At 38.7% G+C, this 18,406-nt stretch overlaps 1 protein-coding gene across 3 annotated transcripts in view; it reads right to left on the reverse strand.

The window, feature by feature from the left end:
- Positions 1-18,406, reverse strand: part of TMEM178A (transmembrane protein 178A) — a 52,729-nt gene that overhangs the window by 9,336 nt on the left and 24,987 nt on the right. The window contains exons 1-3 of one of the 3 annotated variants that reach the window (XM_004029127.5): positions 10,371-10,468; positions 4,174-4,287; positions 1,184-1,321 (exon numbers count right to left, since the gene is read on the reverse strand). In XM_004029127.5, coding sequence (XP_004029176.1) covers positions 1,184-1,289 — 106 coding nt within the window. In that variant the 5' untranslated portion in view covers positions 1,290-1,321; positions 4,174-4,287; positions 10,371-10,468. Of the gene's footprint in view, positions 1-1,183; positions 1,322-4,173; positions 4,288-10,370; positions 10,469-18,406 lie in introns of those variants that run through there. The other 2 variants (XM_019021177.4, XM_063695930.1) reach the window with 2 other exon arrangements.

The raw sequence follows: 18,406 nt of genomic DNA on the forward strand, positions 1-18,406 counted from the left end.
CACCCTTAGCTTCAAATCCAAGCTCTCCACCATGACCAAGAAAACCCTGACGCTTTGGCCACTGCCCACTTCCCCCACCTCATGTGATACTATCCTGTCCCTCACTCCCTCCAGCCCCACTGGCCGCTTCTCTCAGGTTTGGCACTGGTGGTTTCCTCAGTCTGCTACGCTCTTCCTACCACCGGCTGCTTCTCACGAATTAGCTCCGAAATCGCCACCTCAGCAAGATCTTCCCTGAGTCCCTATTTCACCCTGTTTCTTTTCTTCACAGCTTTTATCACTACCACAAATCATTGTTTATGTCTCTCCACAATAAAAATGAACAAGGATTTTGCCTGCCTTATTCATTGTGTGTCTTTAGCACTCACAGCAGTGCCTCGTACATAGTAAGTCCTCAAAAGATATCTGTGGAGTAAAATGAATGAGTGTTGTGTATGTAAAAATGACACCATCACTAAAGCATGCTTTGAATTGACATCCAGCCGGGGCATGGGTTGTGCTGATCTATCCCCCTCTGTCTTTGAGGGCACCTCATAAGCAATGGTCCATGTTTGCCAAGAGTCCAGGCCAGGGTTTGGGGCACAGTATGAAAGAAGGAACAGAAGGTGGGGTGTGGTGGCTCTTGCCTGTAATCCCAGCACTTTGGGAGGCTGAGGCAGGCAGATCACCTGAGGTCAGGAGTTTGAGACCAGCCTGGCCAACATGGTGAAACCCTACTAAAAATACAAAAATTAGCCAGGTGTGGTGGCACATGCCTGTAGTCCCAGCTACTCAGGAGGCTGAGGCAGGAGAATCACTTGAACCCAGGAGACAGAGGTTGCAGTGGGGCAAGAGCGCACCACTACACTCCAGCCTGGGTGACAGAGTGAGACTCCATCTCAAAAAAACAAAAAAGAAAAAAGAAAGTACAGCAAAAAAACAGACTGGGCTCATATAGAGATTAAACCCAAGCCACTTCCATCCAACCTACTAACAGGCCACAATGGGGATATAGAGGATGCATTTCTCACACTGTTGTTTTCCTTAAATTCTGTATTTTCCAGCAAAGGCAAAATGACCTTCTGGTTGCTTTTCTGACAGTGAAAACAAAATTAACAGGGAGATAACAAAGCGACACTAGCTAGCCGCATGCAGAGCAGCCTTCACCTTGGCTGGGACAGACGGCCTGAGGCATGCAGCCTACCTGTCATGAGGAACAGGAGTCCAGCCACGTGCTGGGTCAAGCTCTCCTCCCAGAAGAAACTGACTGTGGCCACAATGCAGCCGCAGAGAAGGACGGCTACGGCCATGCCGAGGAAGCCAGCAGTGATTCTTCTTAAATCTAATCTCAAAACAGACACAGACATTCATAATCAGAATTCAGGAAAGTCATTAAGAATTAGAGAATTAAGGCTTTGTATACATTGTGAAAATTAGTAAGTTACATGGACAGGCTTAGAGCCCACAGGACGAGGAGGCTTAGGGAATACTCTTCCCAGGTATTCCGTAAGAGGACTGATGGGGTGTAACCAATGGAGGGTCAGACTGTACCGTCTCTGAGTCCATGGAGAAGTCCACACCAAGGGGAGAATAGACTAGAGGACAAGCCCAGGATAGACCTGAGTAACAGATGTCAAATGACTTAAGCAAAGAGTGAGGTGGGTCTGAGAAATATCTGTTAGCCTTAACAGAACAATAAAAATGTAGGTTAACCAAAAACCACCGTACCCCAAAAACTATTGAAATTTTAAAAGGGGAAAAAAAAAGAAATGTAGGTTACTACCATGGTAGTGGCTGTACTTAATCTGGCTTTGGAGAAAGAGCCTAAAAAAGCTATTGTGAAATAGGGTTTTATCTGATCACCACAGATGCCAATTATTTACTTCTTCATTTACATCTACTCCTGCCTATTTTCAAACACGATTTGAGAAAGCGAAGGCAATTGTGGTGAGTGGAACAGTGGTGTAAAGTGCACACAGGATACATGTGCTCATAAACACCCTTTCCTCTGAAACCTCTGCTCAGAAATGCCTTCTCCCCTAAAGCATAGATCCCACAACCTGGGCATCCATTTACCCAGGTGAAGGAAGTACTAGTCCAATAGGATGAGTCTCCACTACATAGTCTCCACTATACAGTGGCCCAACTGTCTAGTTTGGTCTATTGCAAAAACACAACTGTGATCACTGAGCCAGAAATCCAGCTCTTTCCCCACATCCCTGACAAAACCAAGAGGTAGGCTGACTACGTGTACCTGGACACACGTTGCCTCCAACTGCTAAACCAGCACTCACCTTGCCTACCTTCCAGCTATTTTACTTTTTCTATTTTCTTCCTTCTTTTTTTAAAAAATGCTTTTGAATCTTTTCTATTTACCTTGCAGCTCCATCTCAAAGGATTTTTTTTAACAAAACTAACTTTAAAAATTGTTAGCTAAATTTCAATCACCCTTCTTAAAACAACACATCCCAAGCATACATCTGCTGCCCCCAAGGCCAGGTAACAGGTCTGGGCAAATGCACGTGGATCATCCACACCTGTGTACACATGGGGCCAAGACAAGGTGCAGATCACACTGTTTGAAGTGTGGGCTGCTCTGCTAAAGTGAAAGTGCCCATGCAGCCATCACTTTATTGTGTGTTTGTGTGGCTCCTGGGCATCTTAGGGGTGGCTTCATGGAGGATGAATTACAGTAGCTTCCAGTCTTGCTCTTAGCATCTTAGCCACAGAGAGACCATCCCTTTTTTAAAGAGGGATTTCTCATTTCCCACTCAGAGCATCCAAATTAAAAGAGAGTATTTCTGCCTAGAAGAAGAAATGTGGACACCAGTGAATAAGGGGTCAGGAGCAGTGATAATTTAAAGATGCTGAGTTTAATGTTAAGGATATAAGTAGTTTTTGAGACAGCCACATCTGAGCAGGGGAAATGTAGTATGGTTCAGTCACCATTATCTTACAGCCTCCCAAATTTCCTATGGTTTGAGTGATAGTCTATTTTCTGTGACTCTGAAAAGGCACAAGGTTCAGATATAATCCACATGGGATTTGCATTAGTACCAGTCATGTTAAGGTTATACAGTAAATGTGCTACAGATCACCAAGTGTGACTTTCTTAGAAATAGACATGCATGAGACTGCTAAAAGCATCTTTCCATGAGAACTCCAAAAAGGATTAAAAGAAGAATCTTCAAATATTGCCTTGCTGGGCAATCACAGGGTACAAACTGTTAAAGAGCTAAGGTTCTTTTTCAGGCTCCTATGATGATCTTTTCTCCCCTGACCTGAGCCAGTAACTACATGGCTCTCTGGAAAGATGATTAAGTCTTAAAGTTGCCTGTCATAATATGTATATTAGACCACTGCTCTGGCAATATCATAAGAGCTTCCATTTATGTGTCTGAGATTCAGAACAGAGCCTTTTAATCTGCAGAGAGATTTACTTACAGAATGAGAGACTGATTAGTTTTCTACAGTGGCTTTGGCCACCAAACAAGATCCTGAAGTCCTTGTTACTTATTTCATTGGAAAATGACAATGTCAACCTCTGATGGGGACAAAGACCAAAAAAATTCACAGTAGTTTTTTGTTTTGGGGAGCTATCTATCATCAGGCAGCTTAAATCAACAGTTTTTAGGTAAATATCAGCCCTCTTTAGTTTCACACTGCATGATGCTTTCTAGAGTTTCACATTTTCCTGACAGTGAAAAAGAATAGTTCCTTTCATTGAGATGTAGACACCCTCTGAGAAAATTATGACATACACTCACAAAGGTATTTTAGCAGAAATACAAAGGTCGGAGATGAACACAGTAGCTAAAATAAATATTGTATATACAAAACAAAAATAAGAGCCCCTAAGGTATAATCTCCTTGGTTTACAAGACAAGGGGTACAGCAGGTCCTTACACCCCACAACTTGGCAAACAAAAGATTCAGTAGGCAGCTGTGTACAGATGCCACCAGGGCAGACTATCTCACAAGACCTTATACCAGGTTTCCACACATTTTATTTTTAAGCAAACTGTGTCCACAGCATAGGGAAATGATCCTCTGAGTCTCTGACCACATCTGATTGGGCCCAGAGGCTCACAGAGGATAAGAACAACATCCTTCTGTCCAGATGTGAGAGGGGTGGTGGGAATTTTGTTCAGAAAGACACCATTTCCTCTCTGAACCTGTCCTGGAAATACTTACGAAGCAGGTGCCACTCATCTTGCTGTATGGTCTTGGTTAAATTAAAAGGAATGTTTCGCAAGCGGATGGGCTGAGAAAAGTGGTACTTGATGGCCGTGCATCGCTGCGCAATACCTTGAAGGAAATAAGAAACGCGATTTACGAGTCTGCTTATTTGTAACAGAATTCTGAGACCTGAGGCAGAATACCGTAACCTAACCTGGGTTGAATGGGAGATGGGATAAGAATCTCTTGATTCAGAGCAATAAAAACCTAAAACATAAAATAATGTTTAAAATCAGGTTTCATTTTTTAATGTATTAAATTGTATAAGGATCTATACTCCCCTAATTGTTCTCCCATACGGAGTTTGTTTTACCTAAACACAAAACTCCTCAAGGAGCAATGGCCTAAAAGTACACAGATGGTTGGGAAAATCAGCTTAGAATTTTAAATTAGCACAGATAAATCACACATCTGGATCTGATCCAGTCTCAAACTCTCAAGGGTAGCCTCATGAAGTTCATTAGGAAGTGTGTTATTTGGAAACCAGAAGACATTTTTCCATAAAGATAACCTTCCACATGGTTTAGGTGGTGATTATATCTCCAGACAACCCTCGAAAACCTATTTAACTCTAGTGCAGCTGATATCATTCCTTAATACAGTTATACTGACCTGAATTCTAGATCTCGAGAAAAAGGGTAATACTAAAAGTAGGAACAAGAAAGAAAATAATTTTCCTCCCCTATCTGGTTGTATGGCCAGCCCTAGGCACAATGTTTTGATATGGGCAGGTGTACACATTGATTCATCTAGTACACTCTCTACCTCCTCTCACCAACCTCACACACCCATGTTTTACTGCATAAATTAACATGGGTCCATTATTCTCTTCTCCTAGAGGCTTCTGAATTTCATGAAAAGTATCTACTCTGTCTTAAAATTTAAAAAAACTTATAAAATGTTCTCCTCTCATTTTAAATAATCTTGGCCAGTTGTTTGGATAAATGCAATCTGATTAAACTAATTTTTTTAAAGGCATGAGCGAATGTTAGTCCTTTAACACTGCCAGCCGTTTAAAAAAATCTTCATAGATGCAAATAAATCTCTAATTGGTGGAATCTGAGTGCATATAAAAGTCAAATTTTAAAAAGATTATACAGTGAAGGGAAGAGATTAATATTTGAGCACAATTTGCATCATGAGCCCCAGTCCCTCCTGTGAATGTACCTACAGGATCATCTTCCCTAAGGAGTTTCTCAGATATTAGTGTACATCAGAATCACCTAGGTGGCTCGTTAAAAATGTAAACTCCTGAACTCTACCCCAGATATACTGAATCAAAAGTTTTGAGATGGAGCCAGGAAGCTGAATTTTAACAAGCATCCCAAGTAATTCTGATGCAGGTAGTCTCTGAATCTCCCTTTGAGAAAAACTACCCAAACTATCTCTGATTTTTTGGAAGCTTTTTTTAATTTTATTTTTCTTTGATGAAACCACACATTTTCTCAAAATTCGAAGTTCTTTTTTTTTTTAATTTGTTTTTTCAACATGAGCCCCATGGTAGTGGTTGTGAGGTCTAAGGCATTAAAGGTAGCTGTTTACATATAAGTTAGCTGTTTATAAGTCAGGAAATGCCTGTGCTTCCAAAGGGAAAACAATATAGTATGAGAACAATGACAGATAAAGGACCACAAATGTAGTAGTAGCTTACATTTGTATTCTTCAAAACTATCATTCCATTTGGTACTCATCAGACTGACCCTGAGGCTCTGTAAGCAGGAAGTGAAAGCTAAGGCAGAGTTGAAGGCATACCCAACATGCACACAACAAACCCCACTGGCAAAGACTGGAAGGTTTATTGGTTTTAGCAGGCTAAGAACATTTCTGTGCAATAATTAGTTTACCACTAAGCTAATCAAGCAGAGACTTAAGGGGCCTCCCATGACAAAGAATATAGACTTCATAGGATTCGTTCAGGAAAGTCACTAAAGGAACAACAGCAACAACAATAAAAACAATAATCAACCCTAGAAAGGGACAAGAATCTAATTTCAGAGCTGCCATAGTATGTTATTTCAAATGCCCAGTTTTCAACAAAAAAAGTACAAGACATTCAAAGTAAAAGAAAAAAAAAGCAGTCAATAGAAGCTGTCACTGAGGGATCCCAAATATTGAACTTACCTTACAAAGATTTTAAATCAGCTATTTTAAATATGTTCAAAGAAGTAAAGAAAACCTATCCAAATAACTAAAGGAAAGGATGAGAGTGATATTTCACTAAATAGAGAATATTAGTAACATGACAGAAATATTCTTGTAAAGAAAAAAATAGAAATTCTGGAGTTGAAAAGTATAATAACTGAAAAGAAAAATGCACCAAAGAGGCTTAAAAGAAGTTTTGAGGAGGTAGAAAAAAGCAGCAAACTTGAAGACAGGTCCATTGAAATTATCCAGTCTGAGAAAAATAAAGAAAAAAGGATGATTTAAAAAATGGTCAGGGCCTCAGAGACCTGTGAGGCACCATCACAAGCATAATGAGAGCTGCAGAAAGGAGGAGAGAAGGAGGATCAAAAAAGAGTATTTGAAGAAATAACTGCCAAAACTTCCCAAATTTGATTAAAAACATGAACTTGCATTCCTAAGAAGTTCAAGGAACTACAAATAAGATAAACTCAGAGACCCACACCCAGATATATCATAATCAAACTGTTGAAAGCCAAAGACAGAGAATCCTGAAAACAGCAAGAAAAAAGCAAATTATCATATACACAAAAAAAACTTTGAAAGGTTACCAGCTGATTTCTCATCAGAAATCATGGAGGCCAGACAGGAATAGGATGACATATTCAAAACACAGAAATAAGAAGACTGTCAACCAAGAATCCTATATGCATCAAAGTTATCCTTCAGAAATTAGGAAAAAAATAAAATATTCCCAGCTAAACAAAAACTGAGAGAATCTATCACTAGCAGACCTGGCCTAAAAATAAATACTAAAGGGAGTCCTTCAGGGTGAAATGAAGGATAATAACTGAACCCATATTTAAAAAATAAAGAGCACATGTAAAGGTTACAACATAGGTCACTGTAAAAGACAGTATAAATGTATTTTTGTTTGCAACTCTTTTTTTCTCCTATCTGATTTAAAAGACATAAAGCAACAATTATAAATCTCTGTTGATCAGCATACAGTGTATAAACATGTAATTTGCATGACAATAATAGTATGGAGGAGGAGAGTGGGGATGAAACAATATAGAAGCAAGGTTTTTATATACTATTGAATTCAATTGGTATTAATCCAAACTAGATTGTTAAGATGTTACTTGTAATCCACAGGGCAACCACTAAGAAAATAACAAAAAAAAAATGTAGTAAATGAAACAATAACAACAAAAAGAATTAAAAAGCCATATTAGAAAATATGTATTTAACACAAAAGAAAACATTAATGAAGAAATAGAGGAACAAAAATGCATATGGCATATAGAAAGCAAATGGAAAAATGGCATCTATAAATCCTACCTTACCAAAAATTATATTAAATATAAATATATACTCCAATAAAAAGGCAGAGATTGGCATTGTAGATAAAACAACATAATCCAACTACATGATGTCTACATGAGACACAGTTTAAATTCAGACACAAATAGGTTGAAATTTTAAAGGATGGAAAAAGATATACCATGAAAAGCATAACTGAAAGATGAAATGGCTATACTAATATCAAACAAAACAGAATTTAAGACAAAAATTGTTACCAGAGAGAAAAAGAAATTTTATAATGATAAATGGGTCTATCCATCAAGAAGATACAGCAGTCATAAACATATACTGACCAACAGAGCCCCAAAATACATGCAATACCAAAAACTGACAGAATTGAAGGGAGAAATAGACAATTCAACAATAATAGCTGGAGACATCAATACTTCTATTTCAATAATAGTAAAACAACTAGGTAGAAGATCAATAATAGTAAAACAACTGGACAGAAGATCAACAAAAAACAGAAGACCTGAACAACATTATAAACCAACAAGATACAAGAGACATCTATGAACACTCCATCCAACAACAGCAAAATACACATTCTTCTCAAGTGCACATAGTATATTCTCTAGGATAGACCATATGTAAGCAATAAAATAAATCTCAATAAATTTAAAAACATTAAAGTCATACAAAGTAAGTTCTCTCACCACAATGCAATGAAATTAGAAATAAATAATAAAATAAAATTTAGGAAATTCACAAATTTGTGGAAATTAAGTAATATACTCCTAAATAACCGATAAGGCAAAGAAATCACTAGAGTAAATTAGAAAACATTTTGAAATTAATAAAAACAAAATTACAACATACCAAAATTTATGTGATGCAGCTAAAGCAATAATTTTGAGGGAAATTTATAGCTGTAAATGCCTACATTAAAAAAAGATCTCGCCTGGCACAGTAGCTCATGCCTGTAATCCCAACCCTTGAGAAGCTGAGGTGGGAGGGTCACTTGAACCCAGGAGTTGAGGACCAGCCTGGGCAACATAGTGAGACCCTGCCTCTAAAAAAATAAACAAAATTAGCCAGGCATGATGACACGCACCTGTAGTCCTAGCTACTCAGGAGGCTGAGGTGGGAAGATTGCTTAAGCCCAGGAGATGTAGGTTGCAGTGAGCTGAGATTGCACCACTGCACTCCAGCCTGGGTGACAGAGTGAGACTCTGTCTCAAAACAAAAACAAAACCAGAAAGATCACCAATTAGTATTCTAACTCTCCACCCTAAAAATCTAGAAAAAGAAGAGCACGCTAAGGAAAGAGATTACAAAGCTAGGGTGGAAATACATAAAATAAAGAATTAAAAATTGAGAAAGTAAACAAAACTAAAATTTGGTTATGCCCATAATCCCAGCACTTTGGGAGGCTGAAGTAGATGGATCACTTGAGGCCAGGAGTTCAAGACCAGCCTGGCCAACAGAGGAAAACCCCATCTGTACTGAAAGTACAAAAAATTAGCCGGGCACGGTGGTACATGTCTGTAATCCCAGCTACTCAGGAGGCTGAGGCACAAAGATTGTTGGAACCTGGGAGGCAGAGGTTGCAGTAAGCCAAGATGGTGCCACCACACTCCAGCATGGGCAAGGCAGCAAGATTCTGTCTCAAAAAAAAAAAAAAAGAAAATCAGGAATGAAACAGAGGCTATTACTAACAATCTTAGAGAAATATAGAGGAGCTTAAGAGAACACAGTGAAAAATTACATGCCAACAAATTAGACAAAACAGATAAAATGGCATATACCTAGAAATATAAAACTCCAAGACTGACTCAAGAAAAAATAGAAAATCTGAACACATCTATAACAAGTAAAGAAATTGACTTAGTAATTAACTTAGTAAAAACTTGCCACAAAGAAAAGTCCATGACCAGATGGCTTCACTGGTAAATTTAACCAAATGTTTAAGGAAGAATTAACAACCTTCATAGACTCTTCAAAACAAAAAAAAAATAGAAAACGAAGGAAACTTCCTACTTCTTTCTATGAGGCCATTATTACCCTGATATGAAAAACCAAAGACACCACAAGAAAAGGAAATTCCATACTATTCCTTATGAATAGATATGCAAAATTCCCCAGCAAAATATTAGCAAACTGAATTCAGCAACATCTGAAAAGAGTTGTACACCATGACCCAGTGAGATTTATCTCAGGAATGCAAGATCGTTTCAATATATTAAAATCAATTAATACAATATACCATATCAACAGAATAAAGGTCAGAAACCACTTGATCATCTCAAAGATGCAGAAAAAGTATTTGACAAAATCCATTTGCTACTCATCAACAACTCTGTGAGCTAAATATAAAGGTATTATTAACTACACTAAATGAGTAAAAGAATCCGAAGCTCAGAGAGTTAAGTAACTAGCCTGAGGCTATTACTCAGTTGTAACCAAGCTTTAACATAAATGCTGTTACCCAAACTTTATATATTAAATACTATTACTCAGAAATGTTCGCAGTCCTTAGTTTTCTAGACATGCATCTTAATTTTGTGGATAGTTAAGCTAGAGTTACTACATGTACTGTCAATTTGAAATAAAAAACAATCTTTCCAATTTAGAACCAACATATGCTCTTTTGGAAACAAAGCTGATTCTTAATTGAAGGAGATTGGATTGGCGACATGGCTGACTCAGTGGCTTCATCCTACCTGCATCTCACAGAAGCTGCTTAATGCTGGAGAGAGGGTGTGAAGTGGGGAGAAACTATTTTCTCAGACTCACAAGAGCTGGCCTTAGAACAGCTTCTGTGCTAGGGAAATGTGTGGTCCCTTTTAAATCACTGCAAATGTACTCAAGACCCATCTCCTCCTCTGTTCCTTGCTTGTAATGGGCAGGATCCCAGTGGGCAAGAAGAGTAACAGGAAGGAGGTGGCAGCTGGCCCAGGGTTCTCCTGCTTCCTCTGCATGTGCCAGGAATTAGGTAAGTAGTGCACACATCACCAGATCGCCTTTCCTTCTCCATGGGGCTCTCAGGCTAAATTTAAAGTGCCAAGAATTCTGAAATGAAAAGAGAAAGAGGGTGGGGAAGATGATGAGGTCTGGGCTGACAGTAACAAGCAGTACTCAAGGACTCCAAAGAGTGGGGGTCTGGTGGCAAGCCCAGAGCTCCACAGCTGAGTTTGCAAGAAAATGTTCTATGGTCCAGGTGTTCCACTCCCTTGGAAGATGATTAGAGACTTCAGGCAGAATTAGAAGAGAAAGTGGGAATGAAAGACAGCTCAGCAGCAGTGTCAGAGACCTGCCATTAGCTGTTTTATGTCTTTGTTCTTAAACACTTGTTCCACTGTCATAGCAGAAAGTCAGATAGATTTGAAGAGGAAAGCAATATTATTAAGGTTTGGCTCCCTACAGCACACACATTAAATTGACAAAATGAAACCACAAAAATCTTACAGGAAAAGACCTGTAGTTGCTTGACAGAACAAATCAAGCAACCAAAAACAAATTAGGTCTTTTTGATAAAAAGACAAGCACATATATATACATAGATGGTGGTAAAGACAGAAGTTCCATGCAGTGTTATGTTACGGAATAATTTATACTGTTAAAATCCACAAGGAGGCATTAGATTCCAATTTTTTCAAAGTCATACATGCAAACTTTGAAATTAACTGGCTTTCTGGGTTTAGAGAGCAATGAATCTGGCTCTCTGAAAAGGAACACAAAAAGCATGAGCTCATAGCACCAGATGGCATCACACAATGGGGGGGAAGAAACATGCAGAGGATTGAAAAGAACAAGTTGTGGTTTATATTTAGTGATTAATTAGCTTCTTAAAGGGCCAAGTAGAGCCACTTTAATGATGATACAAACCATAGAATAAGATACATAAGTATGTTGCACAGGGGGTTAGAAATGGAGCTTTTTGCCTGGTGAATTTCTGTTGTTTCCAATACTGAGTTCCAAGCTAAGTCATAGAAACCCCTACTCAAGGTTAAATTAGGAAGAAACATGAGAAAGATGCTATAAACAGTCATTACTATCAATCAATAATGAGGCGGGCAGTATACATGATGGTTAAAGACCTTGTGGTCAGACAGACTTGGGTTTGAATCCTAGTTGTGTGACTTGTGGCAAATTACTGAAGCTCACTGAGCCTTGGTTCCCTCGTCTGTAAAAGAGGGAGAATAATGGCAGATACCTCACTGAGTTATGGTGAGGAATGAAAGAGGTAATTCAGGACTTAGCATAGGATGTGTGGCCCACTGTAAGCACTCCATAATGTCAGCGTTGGATTATGAATTCCCTCTTGGCACCTGCCCAATTTGCCATACAGAACCACTGCCACACACCAGGAGTCTGCACCTTAAATGGTCATCACAGATTAACCCAAGTGTACAGAGAAATAAACAGACACATGGCAACAGCTGCCTGAATAATGGCCCAACCAACAGCTCTCATGTTTCCTCTCCGTTCTCGCCACTTTAGAACAAGACTCCCATCACCTCACTCCTGAAGAATTTGCTAACTGACCTCCTTGCTCAACCCTCAACCTACCCTGCATGCCACTGCTAGATAAATTTGCTGTGTGAAGTTTTGAGACCTCTGGAGTCTCAGTTGCCCATCAGTAAAATGCAATATGAAAACCTTTAAGATTTTTGTTACATCTACCTGCCTTTTACAGTATCATTAACTTAATATGTGGCTTTAAATTGATTACTGTAAGCGAGGAACAGTTTCACTTGCTATAATTATGTATTTGTTTTAAAATTATGTATTTATTTAAAAATAAATTGTCTGACACATATAAGTACTATATAATTGTTTATTTAAATGTTTTAATGCTTTGCCGTTGTGTCAACTTCCACACTGACCAACAGAAGATGTGAAAATCACACGCGGTCCCTCAGAACATAAGACTGGGGTTTTCATTGACTGGCTCTGTCCAGGAACATACAATTGGGTTCCCCCTGAATCGAATTCAGACTCTAGACCCCTATCATCTATCCCTACCTCCAACTTCACTTACACTTACCTGTGACTGGTTCCCAGGGGCTACTTCCCTCCCTCCCCAAATTGCCCCCTGGCAACATCATGTCCATCTCTGTGACCATCCTAGCCTACATCACTAACTTTAGAACAGTCCAAAAACTACTAATCCCTCCAGGCTCACTGCCTTCAAAAAGCCTATCCCAAACACTGCAGACCACATAGCTCACTCTCTTTGCTGGCTCTATGTCGAAGTTAGAGACTGAGCCTCACCATCTCACTCGTGATTACTGGTCTTTGTCACTGCCTACTAGATCAGAAAGTCTGCCTCTTCATTAATGTCCCAAGTTCCTTAAGCAGGGAGGCTGTGACTTTTTTCTGGATTACAACATTTAACAGGTATGTCTGAAACAGTTGATGGCAATAGCAGTACAACTAATGCTTAAGGTTCTCTAGCAGAAAGAGTTAACAACAGGCTACACCATTTCCTAAACATTTCAAAGACAACTTGGAATTCTTCAGCTGGCCCTTGAGCAGAAAAATAAAGAATTATTTCCCCAGCACACGTCTCAGTTTGAAAAGAAAAATCAATCATGCGGTCATAGGACAGGGTAGCAGCCATGTTCTGGTCAGAGATTTAATTTCAGAGCAAAGCAGGGGCTAAAGCAGACAGACAAAAATGCTTTCCTTATCACGTCCTGTATTGGGTATAAACAGTTAAACTTGTTAAAATAAATAAACTAAATACAGTAAGTTTAGGGGCTTAACACCGACTTTTAGAGCCTCAAATGGCTAAACCAGTCCCAAAGGCAAAGCTCTTGAGGACAAACCTTTCATCAGGTCTACAGAACTGAAAGGAGAAAGACACTAATTAGTAAATCTAAGCAGCTCTGTCCGGTAGAAATATAATGCAAATTGTAAGAATTTTTAAATGTTCTAATGGTCATATTGAAAAATAGGTGAGATTAATTTTAGTATTTTTAAATTTAACATGCAATCAATACTTTGAAAGTTGCCAATGAGATATTTTATATAGATTTTTCATACTAAGTCTTCAAAATCTAAATCTGATATCTTCTACTTATAGCACATCTCTTTTCAGACAAGCGTCATTTCAAATGCTCAGTAGTCTCATGTGGCTTCCATCCTGGAGAGGGGAGGTTACTAGATGAAATTGAGTAAGACTCCAACCAAAGCAAAAGCAACTGGGAGCAAGAATGTTTGATATAGAAAGGGCCTGAAAGGTGTGAGGTTATTCTTTGTTTAGATCTTGTGTCTACCACATACTATATCTGGTTCTGCCATAATTGTTTCTTATTATTAATGGAGACTCAACTTCTTGGTAACTAAGAAATTTTATCTGTGTTCACTCTATATTCTCTCTGGAGCAAGACAGGCTGGATTTGCATTTTGGCTTCACTATTCACTATCTGTGAGCCCTTGGCAAGTTATTTAACCTCTCTGAGCACCAATACATAGACAATGACAGTTCATCTATCTCAAAGGAGGATTAAATGAAATAATAATATAATATTATTAGTGTTAGCTTTAATTATTATTATTATTATTATTACTACTACTACTACTATTGCTACTTTTTTTATCTGAACAAATCCAGGCAAGACTTAAAGGCAAGACTCAGGTGAGTTCCTTGAACTGCAAACACATTATCTCTAGGGGCCAAAGAGGGAGAGTTCAATGACAAGTCAGACAGATTCAACCCATTTCAGAGATAGTAAACATCATCACAGAAGTTAAAAAAAAAAAAAAAAGGTGGCTGAGGAGTAAACCAGAAATAATAGTGTTCAAAAAGGCATGATCTTGTGCAACAGTGGAATCTGTCATTGGGTTAGGCTGACCACTGGCTTGCTGAATTGATTTTTAAATCTCCTTTAATGTACTTATTATATTGTATCTATAATAAAAAGTAATATCGTACTTTAAAATTTAAAATCAGATTCTCAGCTTCTCAGAACCATCTTGGCCTACAGTTGGTGACTTATCTGGTGTGGCAGGTACAGTATTTACAACTCAAGACTAAAGAGAAGATATAATTTTATGTGGCTTACAGAGGATTCTCCCTACCTGCTCTCCTCTTCTCCTTTCCTTTTTCTTCCCTCTCTAGCAGGAGACAAGAGAACCACAATGTAGAGACACTATTCTTTTCTCTCCAACTCAGGAGCAAAGGGACCTGATTATGCCATTAGAGAGAAGGCAGACACAGGCAACACCTGACATCCATCCAGTGCCTTGTTCCCAGAGTCATTGTCTCATGTGAAACTGAATACAGCCATCAATTCAGTGGATGCTCACGTGGAACACACGGTGAGATTTTCCTTTCCACATGGGACCCCATGTTACAAAAACAGGCTAACAGTCACTACTGGTTACTTTTGCTCTAGTCACAACATACCTCAGAAAGATTAATATAGTCAGAACACAAAAGTTGTCTTAATAGTACATGGGTCTAATGCTATTGTTTTTACAAACCTGAACTTAAAATCTCTTGGATTCAGGAAAGCATCCAAACAGGGTGGGAAGCAAACCTCACCTTTCTTCACTCTCCTGTATGACTTTTGTTGTTGTTGTTTTTTGTTTTTGTTTTTGTTTTTGTTTTTGAGACAGAGTCTTGCTCTGTTGCCCAGGCTGAAGTGCAGTGGCACGGTCTCGGCTCACTGCAAGCTCCGCCTCCCAGGTTCAAGCCATTCTCCTGCCTCAGCTTCCTGATGACTTTTTTTTAGAGTGAACATCAATGAATGTAACTTTAAATTGTAAGGTTAATTAAGCCTGAGTGCTTCCAAATGTTAACAGAAATTTGGGAATGTATTTTTTCTGCCTTAAATGTGTGTATGTAAGAAGCAACATGCAAAAGTATAAACTAGAATACTGGTTTTCAGGACCTGCTGTGTGACTTAGAGCAATCAACTTGACTACTCTGAGCGTATATTTTTTCATTTGTGAAATAAGCAGTCACACAATCTCACATTATTGTCTTGAGGATCAAATGAGCTAATACATATATACTGTCCTAACACAGTGCCTAGCCCATAATTGACGCTTAATAACTGTTAATGTCCATCTACTCCCTCTCCCCTCCCCCTTTATAGGCAGGACCAGTAAAGTGTGACCTAGGGACTATAGTACTTGTAATTTCATCCTCATCTCCAGCATTTAGGAGAAAAAAAAAAAGTAGCCAACTATCAATCACTGTCTTTTTTTCTCCAATTTTTCTTATTGTGGTAAAATACACATAATATAAAATCTACCATCTTAGCCATTTTTATTGTATATATTGAAGGTACAAAACTTGATGATTTCATACCTGTATATACTGTGAACTAATCACCACAATCAAGCTAATTAATATATCCATCACACCACATAGTTACCCTTTGTGGGTGTGTGTAGTGAGAACACTTAAGTTGTACCCTCTTAGCAAATTTCAAGTCTACAATACAATATTGTTATCTATCCACCATGCTGTAAATAAATCTCCAGAATCTATGCATCTTGCATAGCTGAAACTTTGTACTCCTTGACCAACATCTATCTTCCCCTTCCCCCTGCCCCTGGTTATCACCATTCTACCCTCTGGTAACCACCATTCTATTCTCTGCTTTTATGAGTTTGAATATTCCACATATAAGTGAGATCATGCAGTATTTGTCTTTCTGTAACTGGCTTATTTCACTTAGCATAATGTCTTCCAGGTCCATTCATGTCACATATGACAGCATTTCCTTCTTTTTTAAGGCTGAATTAAATATTCTATTATATACATATATATCTATATATTCTTTAGCCAAGAAGCAACCTAAATAATATTCCATTATATATGTGTGTATGCTTTAGCCAAGAAGCAACTTAAAGGTCCATCTACAGATGAAAGGATAAAGAAAATGTTTTATATATGTATGTAAATGTTTTATATATGTATATATAAAAATTTTCCCTTATCTATTCATCTGTAGATGGACCTTTAGGTTGCTTCTTGGCTATTGTGAATATTTGGCTACTGTGAATAATGCTGTAAAGAACATGGGAGTGTAGACATTTCTTCGAGATCCTGATTTTAATTCCCTTGGATAAATACCCAGAAGTGGGATTGCCAGGTCATATGGTAGTTTTATTTTTAATTTTTTAAGGAACCTCCATATTGTTTTCTATAATGGTTGCACCAATTTATATTCCCACTAACAGTGTACTAGGGTTCTCTTTTCTCCACATGCTTGCCAACACTTACCTTTTGTTTTGTTTTGTTTTAACAACAGGCACTCTAAAAAGTATTCTTAGTTGCCAGGTTTTTTTTTCTTTCTTTCAGCACTTTGAATATATCGCCCCATGCTTTCCTGGCCTGCAGGAGTCTGCTGAGAAATCCACTGGTAGTCTTATGAGGATTCTCTTTTGCTGCTTTCAAAATTCTCTTTGTCTTTGACTTTCAACAGTTAGATTACGATATGTCTCAGAGAAGATCTCTTGATGTTCAGCCTATTAAGGGTTCTTTGAGCATTGTGGATCTGGATGTTCACTGCCCTCCTCAGATTTAGGAAGTTTTCTGTCACTATTTCTTTAAATACGCTTTCTGTCCCTTTCTTCTTTCTTTGCTCCTTCTGGAATTTTGTCTGATACTATCCCATATGTCACAGATACATTCTTCACTTTTTCATTCTTTTGTTTGTTTGTTTCTCCCTCTTACTGAATCACTTCAATTGACCTGTTTTCAAGTTCACTGATTCTTTCTTCTGTTTGATTGAGTCTGTTATTGAGGCTCTCTGTAGAATTTTCACTTTAGCACTGTATCTTCAGCTTCAGAATTTGTTTGGTTCTTTGTATGATTTTTATCTCTACTGAACTATCATTTTGTTCAGTATCATATTCCTGATTTCATTTAGTTGTCTCCGTTCTCTTGTAGTTTACAGAGCTTCTTTAAGACAACTATTTTGAATTCTCTATCAGGCAGTTCATAGATATTCACCTCTTTGGGGCCAGCTACTCGGACTTTATTTTTTTCCTTTAGTAGTGTTAAGTTTCCTTGATTCTTCATTTTCCTTGAAGGCTTGTGTTGCTGTTTTCACATTTGAAGAAGCAGTCTCCTCCTCCTGTCTTTACTGACTGGTATAGGGAGAGAATGATCTTCATATTTATGGACACACCTGCCCCACTTCTTTCATTCCGTCTTGCAGGCAGTGGGGGGCATCTTAGTATTGTTGGCCTTCTCTCAATTCCACCTTAGGACACTGGCCTTTACTTAATCAACACTTCAGGGCACTGCCCTTTATTTTCCCCATGGCAGTGTCCTGAACTGTTCACATTTGTACACCTTCTCTGCATCCCAGAGTTGAGCTAGGTGCTGATATTCACATGCTGTCTGAAAGAGCATGCACACACCATCTCAGAAGCTTGCGTACACCACTTAGGGATATACACAGATAGCTGGGGGCACATGACAGCCAGTTGAGGGAGCACGTGACTGCAGGTGAGGCATCCCATGGGGTTCATGGTTGGGCCCCTTGATGGAGTTCACAGTCAGTTAACAGGATCTGTGGCCAGATTTTGAGATCTACGCAATGGTTTTTGTGAGCTCCTGCCTCTCTTCCCTGCTCCTAGCTTCCCCTGGACTACTCAAACATGCCAGTCCCCTTAGTGATCTAGGGGTGGGGCAAGGCAGAAGCGAGCATCTTGGACAATGTCCTGTGAGGCTGTGGAAATCAGATAGTCACCACACTCTCTATTTACCCCACTGGAAAAATCATAG

This window comes from Gorilla gorilla, chromosome 12 (genome assembly GCF_029281585.2).
Source record: "Gorilla gorilla gorilla isolate KB3781 chromosome 12, NHGRI_mGorGor1-v2.1_pri, whole genome shotgun sequence".
Lineage (NCBI taxonomy): Eukaryota > Metazoa > Chordata > Mammalia > Primates > Hominidae > Gorilla > Gorilla gorilla.